General features: G+C 42.2%; 1 protein-coding gene across 1 annotated transcript in view; it reads left to right on the forward strand.

The window, feature by feature from the left end:
- Nucleotides 1-11,520, forward strand: part of NUP37 (nucleoporin 37) — a 98,158-nt gene extending 86,638 nt beyond the window's left edge. The window contains exons 7-10 of the mRNA XM_077472200.1: nt 707-888; nt 10,001-10,051; nt 11,174-11,267; nt 11,350-11,520. Coding sequence (XP_077328326.1) covers nt 707-888; nt 10,001-10,051; nt 11,174-11,267; nt 11,350-11,463 — 441 coding nt within the window. The 3' untranslated portion in view covers nt 11,464-11,520. The remainder of the gene's footprint in view (nt 1-706; nt 889-10,000; nt 10,052-11,173; nt 11,268-11,349) is intronic.
- The last annotated feature ends 699 nt before the right edge of the window (nt 11,521-12,219 follow it).

Genomic DNA, 12,219 nt, shown 5'->3' on the forward strand with positions numbered 1-12,219 from the left:
CATCACTGCCAGTGTAATTTATACAGTAATCAATGCATTTTTATAGCATTGATCGCTGTATAAATGACAATGGTCCCAAAATAGTGTAAAAAATGTCCAATGTGTCCGCCGTTAATGACGCAGTCCCGATAAAAATCGCAGATCGCCGCCAGTACTAATAAAAAATAAAATGAAAAATAAAAATGCCATAAAACTATCCTCTATTTTGTATACGCTATAAATTTTGCGCAAACCAATCAATAGTAGAAGAATACATATTGGCCTAAACTGAGGGGAAAAAAATTGTATATATTTTTGGAGGATATTTATTATAGTAAAAAATATTGCTTTTTTTTATTTTTTTTCAAAATTGGCGCTTTTTTTGTTTATAGCGCAAAAAATAAAAACCGCAGAGGCAATCAAATACCACCAAAAGAGCTCTATTTGTGGGAAAAAAAGGACATCAATTTTGTTTGGGTACAATGTCGGACAACCACGCAATTGAAAGGTAAAGAGCCCCAGTGCCGAATCGCAAAAAGTGCTCTGGTCAGGAAGGAGGTAAAATCCTCTGGGGCTGAAGGAGGCAGGGATCTATTAAGTACAATAGTGCAAGAACAGACTTATAAATCTTTTGAAAGCTAAGACAGCTAGCACATACGTATTTCAACTGCATTCTTGGCAGTTTGTCATTTTAACTTTTTCAACTTCTACAACTCCACTTTTTCAGCTAATGGTAGCGGAGAAAACTGGCACCATACGTTTCTATGATTTGACGACACATCAGGCCATTCTGTCCCTTGAGTCTATGCAAGTGCCTTTGATGTCTGCAGACTGGTGCTTGAAGAATACCTTCAGAGTTGGAGCAGTTGCAGGAAATGACTGGGTCATTTGGGAGATGCCACGCTCAAGGTTGGCGCTTATTTTATTACTGATTTTCCTAGAGCCCTGTTTATATAGATTGGTAAAATATTTGCTTTTTTATTTGCTGTGGTTTTTGTGCTATTTTGCTTCTACTTTAAAATATACAACTTTGAGGTAAAGTATAAAACCGGTTCTATAAATAGAGCAGATTAACCACTTTCAGACCGGACCATTTTGCTGGTAAATGACCAGAGGTCTTTTTACACTTTGGCACTGCGCTGCTTTAACTGGTAATTGCGCGGTCATGCAATGTTGTACCCAAACGAAATTTGCGTCCTTTTCTTCCCACAAATAGAGCTTTCTTTTAAAGGTATTTGACTGACTCTGCGATTTTTATTTTTTGCGATATAAACGTAAAAAGACCGCAAATTTTGAAAAAAAATGATATTTTCTACTTTTTGTTATTAGAAAAATCCAATAAACTCAATTTTAGTCATACATTTAGGCCAAAATGTATTCAGCCACATGTCTTTGGTAAAAAAAAAGTCAATAATTGTATATTTATTGGTTTGCGCAAAAGTTGTCACATCTACAAACTAAGGTACATTTTCTGGAATTTACGCAGCTTTTATTTTATGACTGCCTATCTCATTTCTTGAGGTGCTAAAATGGCAGGGCAGTACAAAACCCCCCCAAATGACCCCATTTTGGAAAGTAGACACCCTAAGGAAATTGATAAGAGGCATGTTGAGCCCATTGAATATTTTATTTTTTTGCCGCAAGCGATTGAATAATGACAAAAAAAAAAATTTTTTTTTTTTTTTACACAAAGTTGTCACTAAATGATATATTGCTCACACATGCCATGGTTATATGTGGAATTGTACCCCAAAATACATTCTGCTGCTTCTCCTGAGTACGGGGATACCACATGTGGTCGACTTTTTGGAAGCCTAGCCGCGTACGGGGCCCCGAAAGCCAAGCACCGCCTTCAGGATTTCTAAGGGCATACATATGTCATTTTACTCCTCACTACCTATCACAGTTTTGAAGGCCATAAAATGCCAAGATGGCACAAAACCCCCACAAATGACCCCATTTTAGAAAGTAGACACCCCAAGCTATTTGCTGAGAGGCATGTTGAGTCCATGGAATATTTTATATTTTGCCACAAGTTGCGGGAAAATGACAAACTTTATAAATTTTTCACAAAGTTGTCACTAAATGATATATTGCTTACACATGCTATGGGCATATGTGAAATTACACCCCAAAATAAATTCTGCTGCTTCTCCTGAGTACGGGGATACCACATGTGTGGGATTTTTTGGGAGCCTAGCCGCGTACGGGGCCCCGAAAACCAAGCACCGCCTTCAGGCTTTCTAAGGCCGTAAATTTTTAATTTCACGCCTCACTACCTATTACAGTTTTGAAGGCCATAAAATGCCAAGATGGCACAAAACCCCCACAAATGACCCCATTTTAGAAAGTAGACACCCCAAGCTATTTGCTGAGAGGCATGTTGAGTCCATGGAATATTTTATATTTTGCCGCAAGTTGCGGGAAATTTACAAACTTTTTTTATTTTATTTTTTTTTTTCACAAAGTTGTCACTAAATGATATATTGCTCACGCATGCCATGGGCATATGTGAAATGACACCCCAAAATAAATTCTGCTGCTTCTCCTGAGTACGGGGATACCACATATGTGGGACTTTTTGGGAGCCTAGCTGCGTACGGGGCCCCAAAAGCCAAGAACCGCCTTCAGGCTTTCTAAGGGCGTAAATCTTTGATTTCACGCCTCACTACCTATTACAGTTTTGAAGGCCATAAAATGCCAAGATGGCACAAAACACCCACAAATGACCCCATTTTAGAAAGTAGACACCCCAAGCTATTTGCTGAGAGGCATGTTGAGTCCATGGAATATTTTATATTTTGCCGCAAGTTGCGGGAAATTTACAAACTTTTTTTTTTTTATTTTTTTTTTCACAAAGTTGTCACTAAATGATATATTGCTCATGCATGCCATGGGCATATGTAAAATGACACCCCAAAATAAATTCTGCTGCTTCTCCTGAGTACGGGGATACCACATGTGTGGGATTTTTTGGGAGCCTAGGTGCGTACGGGGCCCCGAAAGCCAAGAACCGCCTTCAGGCTTTCTAAGGGCGTAAATCTTTGATTTCACGCCTCACTACCTATTACAGTTTTGAAGGCCATAAAATGCCAAGATGGCACAAAACCCCCACAAATGACCCCATTTTAGAAAGTAGACACCCCAAGCTATTTGCTGAGAGGCATGTTGAGTCCATGGAATATTTTATATTTTGCCACAAGTTGCGGGAAAATTACAAACTTTTATTTTTTTTTCACAAAGTTGTCACTAAATGATATATTGCTCACACATGCCAGGGACATATGTGAAATGACACCCCAAAATAAATTCTGCTGCTTCTCCTGAGTACGGGGATACCACATGTGTGGGACTTTTTGGGAGCCTAGTCGCGTACGGGGCCCCGAAAACCAAGAACCGCCTTCAGGATTTCTAAGGGTGTAAATTTTGGATTTTACACCTCACTACCTATCACAGTTTTGAAGGCCATAAAATGCCAAAATAGCACAAAACCCCCCAAAATGACCCCATTTTGGAAAGTAGACACCCCAAGCTATTTGCCGAGAGGCATGGTGAGTATTTTGCAGCTCTCATTTGTTTTTGAAAATGAAGAAAAAAAAAAATAATGTATATTTTTTTTCTTTTTTTCAATTTTCAAAACTTTGTGACAAAAATGAAGGTCTGCAAAATACTAACCATACCTCTCGGCAAATAGCTTGGGGTGTCTCCTTTCCAAAATGGGGTCACTTGGGGGGATTTTGTGCTATCTGGGCATTCCATGGCCTCCGAAACTGTGATAGGCAGTGAGGAATGAAATCTAAAATTTACACCCTTAGAAATCCTGAAGGTGGTGCTTGGATTTTGGGGTACCGTACGCGGTTAGGCTCCCAAAAGGTCTCACACTTGTGGTATCCCCGTACTCAGGAGAAGCAACAGAATGTATTTTGGGGTGTAATTTTACATATAACCATGGCATGTTTGAGCAATATATCATTTAAATGACAACTTTGTGCAAAAAAAAAAAAAAATAATAATAATGTATTTTTTCCACAACTTTTGTCAAAATATAAAATATTCCATGGACTCGACCTGCCTCTCAGCAAATAGCTTGGGGTGTCTACTTTCTAAAATGGGGTCATTTGGGGGGGTTTTGAACTGTCCTGGCATTTTATGCACAACATTTAGAAGCTTATGTCACACATCACCCACTCTTCTAACCACTTGAAGAAAAAGCCCTTTCTGACACTTTTTGTTTACATGAAAAAATATTTTTTTTTGCAAGAAAATTACTTTGAACCCCCAAACATGTAGTGTTTTTTTAAAGCAAAAGCCCTACCGATTAAAATGGTGGGTGTTTCATATTTTTTTTTCACACGGTATTTGCGCGGCGATTTTTCAAACGCATTTTTTGGGGAAAAAACACACTTTTTTTTATTTTAATGCACTAAAAATCACTATATTGCCCAAATGTTTGATGAAATAAAAAATATGATCTTAGGCCGAGTACATGGATACCAAACACGACATGCTTTAAAATTGCGCAGAAACGTGCAGCGGCGACAAACTACGTACATTTTTAAAAGCCTTTAAATGCCTTTACAGGTGACCACTTTAGATTTACGGAGGAGGTCTACTGCTAAAATTAGTACCCTCGATCTGACCTTCGCGGTGATACCTCACATGCATGGTGCAATTGCTGTTTACATATGCCACCAGACCAACGCTTGTGTTCCGCGTTGCGCCTTAGCAGGGGGGGACAGGGGTGGTTTTTTTTTTTTTTTTTTTTTTTATTATTTATTTTGCTTTTTTATTTTTTTTTTAAACTGTTCCTTTCATTTATATATATTTTTTTATGATTTTTATTGTTATCTCAGGGAATATAAATATCCCCTATGATTGCAATAGGTAGTGACAGGTACTCTTTTTTTAAAAAATTAGGGTCTATCAGACCCTAGATCTCTCCTCTGTCCTCAAAGCATCTGACCACACCAAGATCGGTGTGATAAAATGCTTTCCCAATTTCCCAATGGCGCTGTTTACATCCCGCAAAATCTAAGTCATGAAATGCTCGTAGCTTCCGGTGTCTTAGGCCATAGAGATGATTGGAGCCATTCTGGTCTCTGATCAGCTCTATGGTCAGCTGGCGGAACCACCGGCTGCATTCTCAGGTTCCCTGTTGGGACAGGAGAGCCTGAGAAAACCATGGAAGATGGTGCGGGGGGGGGGACATTCCCTCCCACTGCTTGTAAAAGTAGTCTAGAGGCTAATTAGCCACTAGGATTGCTTTTACATAAAAGCCGACCGCTGGCTGAAAAGAATGATACCAAGATGATACCTAAACCTGCAGGCATCATTCTGGTATAAGCACTCAAAGTCCCGCAACATACCAGTATGTTGCTGGAACTGGTTGGGCATATATTGTATTTTTTTTTTCATGCAGCCTGTGGGCTGAACGAAAAAAAAATATTGATCGGTGGGCATGCCCACCATTAGATACCACCCTTCATCCACCCACTTTCTAATGGTGGGCATACATGCACCATTTATATATGCCGAAGCATGGGGGCATCCTCCCGCAAAAGGTAGGAGCAGATCGTTCCTCCACCCCGTATGCCCCCATGCTTCGGCATATATGCTCTTTTTTAACTGTGGTGGTGAAATCACCCCCGACAGTGCTGGAGTCGCGGCTTTATGTATCGTGGGAGCAAACGCTGTTGCTGTCAAGATAAATAAATCCGCTCTGCAGCAGAATGGCGTACCTGCTAAGCAAATGATGGTTAACAATAAAACAAAGTAACATTACAGTATAACAGTAGGACTTACCATACCTGCAAAGCAAATACAAAAAAAATCGCAAAAAATAACACATTTAACACAATCTGTGCCTAAAATATATATATGCCGAAGCATGGGGGCATCCTCCCGCAAAAAAGTTATGCCGCGTACATACATTCAAACTTTTCCACGGGCAAGCCCTCCGTCGGAATTTTGACTGTATGTACGCGGCATTAGGAGCAAAATCGATCCTCCACCCCTTATGCCCCCATGCTTCGGCATATATGCTCTTTTTTAACTGTGGTGGTGAAATCACCTCCGACAGCGCTGGAGTCGTGGCTTTACATATCGTGGGAGCAAACGCTGTTGCTGTCAAGATAAATAAATCCACGCTACAGCTGAATGGCGTACCTGAAAACAAAAAATGGTTAACAATAAAACATTGCAGAATAGAATACAGTACAAAGGAGCAGAACAATAGAGAGAGAATATAGAGCGAGAGAGAACAATAAAACGACAACTATTTTTGGTTTTTTTATTTTATATTTTTTTTGTTTTTTTTGGTTTTTTTACTTTTTTTTTTTTTTTTTTTTAACACTTTTTTTTGTAACTTTAACACTTTTTCTGTTGTAACGGTTCCAGCGGTTTGGGTCTCTCAAAATGTGATGGCATCTTGGGAGACCCTGTGAACGTGTGCCTAGCTTGTGCAATGCTGTACCCTGCGCTAATACTCAACTAGTTCATGGTAGCGTTCAAAACACTCACCCTGACAAAGACCAGGATTGCCAGGACAGCGGGGACAATAAGAACGGGTGTCACGCCTAAATCCGCGCTTGGTACAGACACGACATCTTTTTTGGGGGGTTCGTTGGGTAGGGGTACTCGGGAGGACATAAGAATAATGCCTCTCATGCAGCCGGCTTACTGCATCTGGTAGGGGAAGGTGAGGTGGAGCACCGCCTGGATACAGAAGGGCTCTGACGATATCCTCCTGGAATTTGAGGAAGGATCCAGTCCGTCCTGAAGCTTTGTGTAGTACATAAGCATTCAGTATAGCCAATTGGAATAAATAAACAGACACTTTTTTGTACCAGCGTCTGGACTTACGGGCAACTAGATACGGCGCCAACAACTGGTCATTGAGGTCCACCCCTCCCATGTTAAGGTTATATTTGTGGACACAGAGGGGTTTCTCCACAACACCAGTCGCCGTAGAAATTTGGACCGTCGTGTCTGCATGAAGGGAGGTAAGAACGAAAACATTCTTATTATCCCTCCACTTCATAGCGAGCAAATTATTACTGCGCAAGCAGGCTCTCTCCCCCAGCCTAAGAGGGGACTCTACAAGCCGCTGGGGAAAGCCCCGGCGATTAGGTCGCACGGTGCCACATGCTCCAATCTGCTGATCAAACAAGTGACTAAAGAGTGGCACGCTTGTGTAATAATTGTCCACGTACAAGTGGTACCCCTTTCCGAATAAGGGTGACACCAAGTCCCACACTATCTTGCCAGCGCTTCCTATGTAATCAGGGCAGTTCTCCGGCTCTACGTGACTATCTCTTCCCTCATAAACCATGAAACTACGTGTATAGCCTGTGGCCCTGTCACAGAGCTTATACATCTTGACCCCGTATCTGGAACGCTTGTTGGGGACGTATTGTTTGAAGGACAAGCGACCAGAAAATTTAATCAGGGACTCATCAACGCAGACAACTTGATCGGGAGTAAACAAGGCTGCAAAACGTTGGTTGAAGTGGTTTATGAGGGGCCGAATTTTGTAGAGCCGATCATACTCAGGGTCTCCACGAGGACGACAGAGTTCATTGTCGCTGAAGTGCATGAACCGCAAAATCATCTCGTATCGTGCCCTGGACATGGAAGCAGAGAACACGCGCATATGGTGAATTGGGTCAATGGACCAATATGACCGCAACTCACTCTTTTTGGTTATGCCCATGTTGAGGGAGAGGCCCAGAAAGATTTTAAATTCGGAAACCGTAACTGGTTTCCATTGTCTGGCAAGGGCGGACTGGGGAATAGTGGCGATGTGTTGAGCAGCGTACAAATTGGTTTGGTCCACAATAGATCTAAAGAGATCTTCGGTGAAAAACAGTGAGTAAAAGTCAAGTGTCGTAAAATCAACTGTTTCCACGTTAATGCCAGGTTGGCCAGTGAATGGGGGAAGTACGGGTTCTGCAGAAGTGGTGGGCACCCAAATAGGATTGGCGAATTCTGCAGGAAGGGCACTATGGGTACGACGGGCCTGTCTTTGTCTTCTTCTTGGTGGCAGCGGGACACTACTTGTGCTTGCCACCTCGCCAGCTTGAACTGCACTTATGGGACTCGCCACGTCACCACGTGTTACTGCAGTGCTGGATGTAGGTCCAGGGTGTACTAGGCCGCTGGTGCTTGCCAGTTCACCAGAAGGTTGAGCGGCTCTAGTATGTCTCTGCTCCATACGAGTGACCTGCGGTTCCTGCACCTCAACAACAGAATACATACGGGATTGGGCACACCTGTTCTTAACAGCGGCCTCATCTCCGTCGTCAGAGCTATCTGTCATGGAGCCGCTGTCCTCTACAGGATCGTATTCTGAGCCTGAATCTGACAGATGAGTGACGTCCTCTTCACTATCTGTCATGCTCAGAAACGTGTAGGCCTCATCACTAGTGTACCTTCGCTTTGCCATTTTGGGCTCTAAATTTAGGGGTACACTAGTGAGACTCACAGGTAAAAAAGCACCTAGCCTGTCAGCGACTGTTTCAAAACGCTACAAAAAAAACTGTTAGCGATCGCAGGGATCAAGCCTGACTCTGCGAACGCTGCAGTTATGTGTGTTGTGTTTTGTAAGTGACAGTGATCGATCGATACTGCACTTGGGTGGGCTGGGCTGGGCTTGGCGGAGGGGCTAAACGCAGGTGCTAGCGGGTATCTGGGCTGATCCCGCTAACAATGCGTTTTGGGAAACCTAAAATGCTGGCAACGCTAATATATATCTGATCAGATACTATATTACTAAGGGAGGTGTATGCTTTGCGCGTGGGTGTTAGCGGTACTGGCACTAACCTGACGCTGGGGCGACGCAGGCCTTATCTGACCCTAAAAAACTTATATCACCCGCCGGGTGATCAGGGGGTTAAACCTTTATTAGGTAATAAATGGCGGGTGCCCTGAAACAAAAAAATATAACTAACCAACCAGCGTCACCTGTAACAGTTATATGGTGATCACTGGTGAAAGGGTTAACTGGGGGGCAATCAGGGGGCTATGCGGTAGTATATGGGGGTCCCTGACGCTATAAAAAGCTGCGGCGAACCCAAATACTTACCTGCCTATCTAGCGTCACCTGTGACACTAATACAGCGATCAGAAAAAAATCGCTTATTAGTGACACTGGCGACGGGGGGTGATCACGGGGTTAAACCTTTATTGGGGGGGTTAGGGGGGCACCCTAGAGCTAAAGGGGGCTAGCCCTAACTGCCCTAACAGTTATTACAGTCACAAATGACACCAATGCAAAAAAAAAAAAAAAAAAATTAAAAAAAAAAAAAATGCACTTGGTGTCACTGTGACTGGGGGGGGCAGGGGTGATTGGGGGGTGATTGGGGGGTGATCAGGGGGGTGAAAAGTGTGCCTGGCGTGTTCTACTGTTAGTGTAGTGTTAGGTGCAACTCACCGATGCTCTCTCCTCGGTGCCGGAACGAAAAAGACCGACACGAGGAGAGAATACATCACTTCCTCTCCTGTGTTTACATTACAGGAGAGGAAGTGATGTCACGGGGGATTTTCATTCGTCGGGAGCGATCGCGAGGGGGTGGCCATGAATGAATGGCCGTCCCCTCGTCCGGGATCGCTCCCGAACGAATACCGACCGCCGCAGGCACCGGGCGGGGGCCCGATCGGGCCCCCGACCCGCGGGAAGGCAAGGACGTACATTTATGTGCTTATGCCTGCCCGTGCCATTCTGATGACGTATATCGGCGTGAGGCGGTCGGCAACTGGTTAAAAAGCAGCACAGGAAAACACTCACTGAGGTAAGTTCTATCTTTTAGGTCTCCTCCAGACCAGGTTTAGGGTGGAGTAAATTATCATCAAAAAAAGTTCTGAAATAGCAGTTTGCTGTTTAAAATTTTACTTTCAGTCCATTGTGCCATTTTGATCTAAGGAATCATTCTGTATTGGTAATTTTTATTTACCATATATTACCTTATTACTACTTGATTTGCTAAGATGCAACTTTTTTTTTTTTTTTTCTTTTTTTTTAAAGCTATCCTCAGGATAATAAGCCATCACATGCTGACAAAGCAAGATTTTTCAGGTATGTATATGACCCCCCTTTTTTTTGGTACTGAAAATTAAGTTTTATATTTTCCCTCTGACTTAATTTAGGCTTCCAGTTTAAGCACTAAAGTGGACAAAAGAAATAGGTTTATGTTAGTGATTGTCCCTCCAGCAACCCATACTTGCCTTCTCTCAGCTCTTCAGCTATTGGGAGAAAAAATAAGTACCTGGTACTTCTCAGTATGTGGGGAATAGGACAGTACTGGTACATGGCAATTGCCAGCTAACACAAAAAAAAATGAATTGCACCACTCTGGGATGCAGGAACTTTTTACGTATTCACTGGATAGCTGCAGGAGTCACCTCTTACATGTTTCATGCTGAAAAGCACTTTTGTCAACACCTTTGCTGCTATCCAGTTTTTCTTGAACACACATGCATACAGTATAATGATGCTGCAAAGGTGAGCAACTATGATTTCTACATCAACATAAAGTTATTTTCAAATGATAACCATTCACTTCAACAAAAAGCTGCTCATAAAATTATATGTAAATGTGATACATTTACCTTTTAAAAGCCTCCTTTGCGTAGACATCCAAAGGGCCTAAGACTGCTGCTTGTTGCTGCCGTCTTGGATGAGATGTTAGTAGCCCCAATAGAGCTGTCACACATTTAAAATATTAGATTTTAGATCATTTTTGATTTGATGTCATGGTCCCGTGCAAGGGCTGTGTTTACATGCATAGAAGATGCACATGTATGTTAAATATCTCCCCAGCCATAATATGACTGGTAGGAGTTTGAGTAAGTGAAGAAAACTTAAAAAAGGTAAGCATTCATTATTAGTTATGCAATGTTTTGTCTTTTGATCCTGCCAAAGACCTCAGCCTTCCCAGTTCTCTTCTGTGAACCACAGAACACCACCACATTTTGGAGAGATGAGGAGCAGGAAGAGTATTCTGTAGTCTTTTGCTGGTTGGATATGGTACAGTGAGTGAGTGTTGGCACCCTAGGACAGGGAGTGTGTTACTGGTAGGATCATCAGGTAAAAATAAAGGGTGAAAACTTAAAAAAAGGAATGTTAATGCAGTCACCATATCTAAGGACCCATCTTACTAAAGTTGCTAAATCTGTTGTTACCGTGTTTCCAATGTAGGTGGTCTAAATGTAATGAGAACTTGTTTGCAACCACGGGATGTCCAGGAAAGATGAACAGCCAACTTCTTATTCATCATTTAGGTCATCCTCATGTAAGATATTTATTTTGCTTTTGAATGGTAATAATAATGCTGCCTTATTTTGTATATTAACGAATTGCCATTTCTTCTGTAGCCCATCCTCGTTGGATCTGCATCTGTAGGATCTGGACTCAGCTGGCACAGGACTCTCCCACTGTGTGTAGTTGGTGGTTACCGCAAGCTGTTCTTTTGGCTCACAGAAATGTAAATGTACAAAATATATGAAATAATTATAACGTTTATATTAAAAAAAATTGTATATAAATATTTTTGTGTCAAGTGAATGCATACTAAGTAAGGAATAAATCTAATGGCCCTTTCACACAGGCCATGTCCTTTTCGATCGGCAGGGACCTGTGAACAGATCCCCTGCTACTTCAGAATGGAGGAGATGTAATTTCTGTGACTATTCAGTTTTTTTTTTTGTCATTGAATAATGTTAACCCAGTGGGGAGGCGGATGAAAGTGATCTGTCATGTTTATGTGCAAAAAAACATGGTAAAGGATGCAAGCTTTTTACACATGTAATAACTTGGATGGGGAATAGGAACTATGGGATGCCCAACTTGATAGCAGCAAAACCAGGGACAACTTCCTCCCTATGTACAACTCCAGATTGATCTTACTCCCGACTGCTAACAGTCTCTGCTAGAAAGGATGCAAAAGCCTCTTAAGGATTAGGAAGTCTGTTTCTTTGGAAAGTAGCACAGAGTATAGAGGAGTGACTCTAACTCCACCATAGACGCTGATTCCAGTTCTACTGACTGCAAGCACACCTGACTACTACTGAAGATCTCAGGAAGGATTTAAGCACAATGCTGTCTTCCAGAAAGGCTTGCTACATGTGGCAGTCTTTGCCCTTGTAAGTCCCTGACCATGCTGATGTACTCACACTGTCCTCCTTGCTCCTCTTAGGTAAGGTAAGATTCCTTTCAAACTGTGATGCTGTCAGGAGTATCCCAAG

The sequence above is a fragment of the Lithobates pipiens genome, unplaced genomic scaffold, assembly GCF_037356315.1.
Source record: "Lithobates pipiens isolate NorthernLeopardFrog02 unplaced genomic scaffold, aLitPip1_a1.2 Scaffold_8, whole genome shotgun sequence".
Taxonomy (NCBI): Eukaryota; Metazoa; Chordata; class Amphibia; order Anura; family Ranidae; genus Lithobates; species Lithobates pipiens.